General features: G+C 29.6%; 1 protein-coding gene across 1 annotated transcript; it reads left to right on the forward strand.

The window, feature by feature from the left end:
• Positions 1-745, forward strand: LOC129910848 (arylalkylamine N-acetyltransferase-like 2). The gene has a single exon (XM_055988435.1). The coding sequence runs from the start codon at positions 17-19 to the stop codon at positions 659-661; it is 645 nt and encodes a 214-aa protein (XP_055844410.1). The 5' UTR covers positions 1-16; the 3' UTR covers positions 662-745.
• The last annotated feature ends 750 nt before the right edge of the window (positions 746-1,495 follow it).

Consider the following 1,495-nt stretch of genomic DNA (forward strand, 5'->3'; position numbering starts at 1 on the left):
ATAAAATTTATCCAAAATGGACAAACAAATCGAATATCGCATAGCTACACAGAAAGATTATAATTCAGTTCTAGAATTTCTACGTGAACACTATTACCCAGAGGAACCACTGACCATAGCTAGTGAACCAATTGAGCAAGATTCTCACGATGAGGAAGCCAACATGTCAAACATTGAACATGGAACTTGTGTAATTGCTATCAGCGATCAGCAAATAGTTGGTGCATTTCTAGCTGGGCCCAAATATCCGGATGAAGAGAAGAAATTGCTAGAGGAAGCTTCACATATTCCCAATACAAAATGGGCCAAAGCATTGCTATTTTTAGCTGCTCTTGAAAGAGATTCAAATGTCTACGAGAAGTATAATGTTGATAAGGCGATACATGGTCATGTTTTGGCTGTTGATAAGAAATTTCGTGGGAATGGAATTGGACTGAAACTATTCGAGAAATCAATGGAAAGGGCAAGGGAATTAGGTTTCCCATTGTACAGTAGCGATTGCACGAGTGTTTATTCAGCACAACTGTGTGATCGCTTGGGCATGGATTGTGTGAATGTGTGCGCATTTGCTGATTATCGTGCGCCAGACAGTGATGTGCAAGTATTTTTTCCTCCAGGGGAACACAAATTTGTAAAAACTTATGCTAAAAGACTTGTATAGATAAATAAAGAAAATGCGAATGAGAAATATAATGTTCTGTTTTGCTTTGGTTTTCAATAGTTATAATGTACCTATAGAAAAATTGTAATAGAAATAAAGAAAAAAATTTAAAAAAAAAAACATTTAAATCGTTTTTTAAAGTCATAATCTGTCTGTTTTCACTATAGCCTAAAAGCCTAAATGAGCTAATTAAGTTTGAGGTCAAAAATTATGGACTTCACTTAAATTCTTTCTTTTTTTCAAAATTGTTTTAGTTGTTAAAAAATATAGGTATTTTTATATAAAATAAAAAAAAAAAACACGTAGACGTAGTATTCTTCAAACGCCTTTATTGTATATCTAAGGGTTTTAACGGAATTTTTTGTCAAAGAGGATTTTAATCGTTTTAAGTTTTTTGATCTCAAAACTTTGCTTAAATTTTTGTCTTATTTATAAAATAGCTGAATTTTTGAAAAAAATATTTGCTTCTGAGAAATCTATTTTTTTTTAAGTTTTTATTGAATCTTTGGATTTATTTATGTGTCGAATAATATTATTTGTTTAAGTTAAAATACCAAATTGTTTTTTTTTTATTTTGAAAATTTGTGAATAAAATTCAATTCAAAATTAGCAAAAATGCGCTGTGTCGACTTTAATTTGTTTTTAAATTTAAACATTTTTTTTATACAAGAAATCAAAAGGCAAATGGAGGTTAAAACCATTTTTTGTAACATAGAATCAAATTTTATAATATTTTTTAGGTTTTTGTTTAATTCCTTTAAAAAATGTAGTATTCATTTTTTAAAGGCTGTAATATTCCAAGCAACCTATTGTAGTCAACCTAACGAGTAGTCT

Source organism: Episyrphus balteatus, chromosome 2, assembly GCF_945859705.1.
Source record: "Episyrphus balteatus chromosome 2, idEpiBalt1.1, whole genome shotgun sequence".
Lineage (NCBI taxonomy): Eukaryota > Metazoa > Arthropoda > Insecta > Diptera > Syrphidae > Episyrphus > Episyrphus balteatus.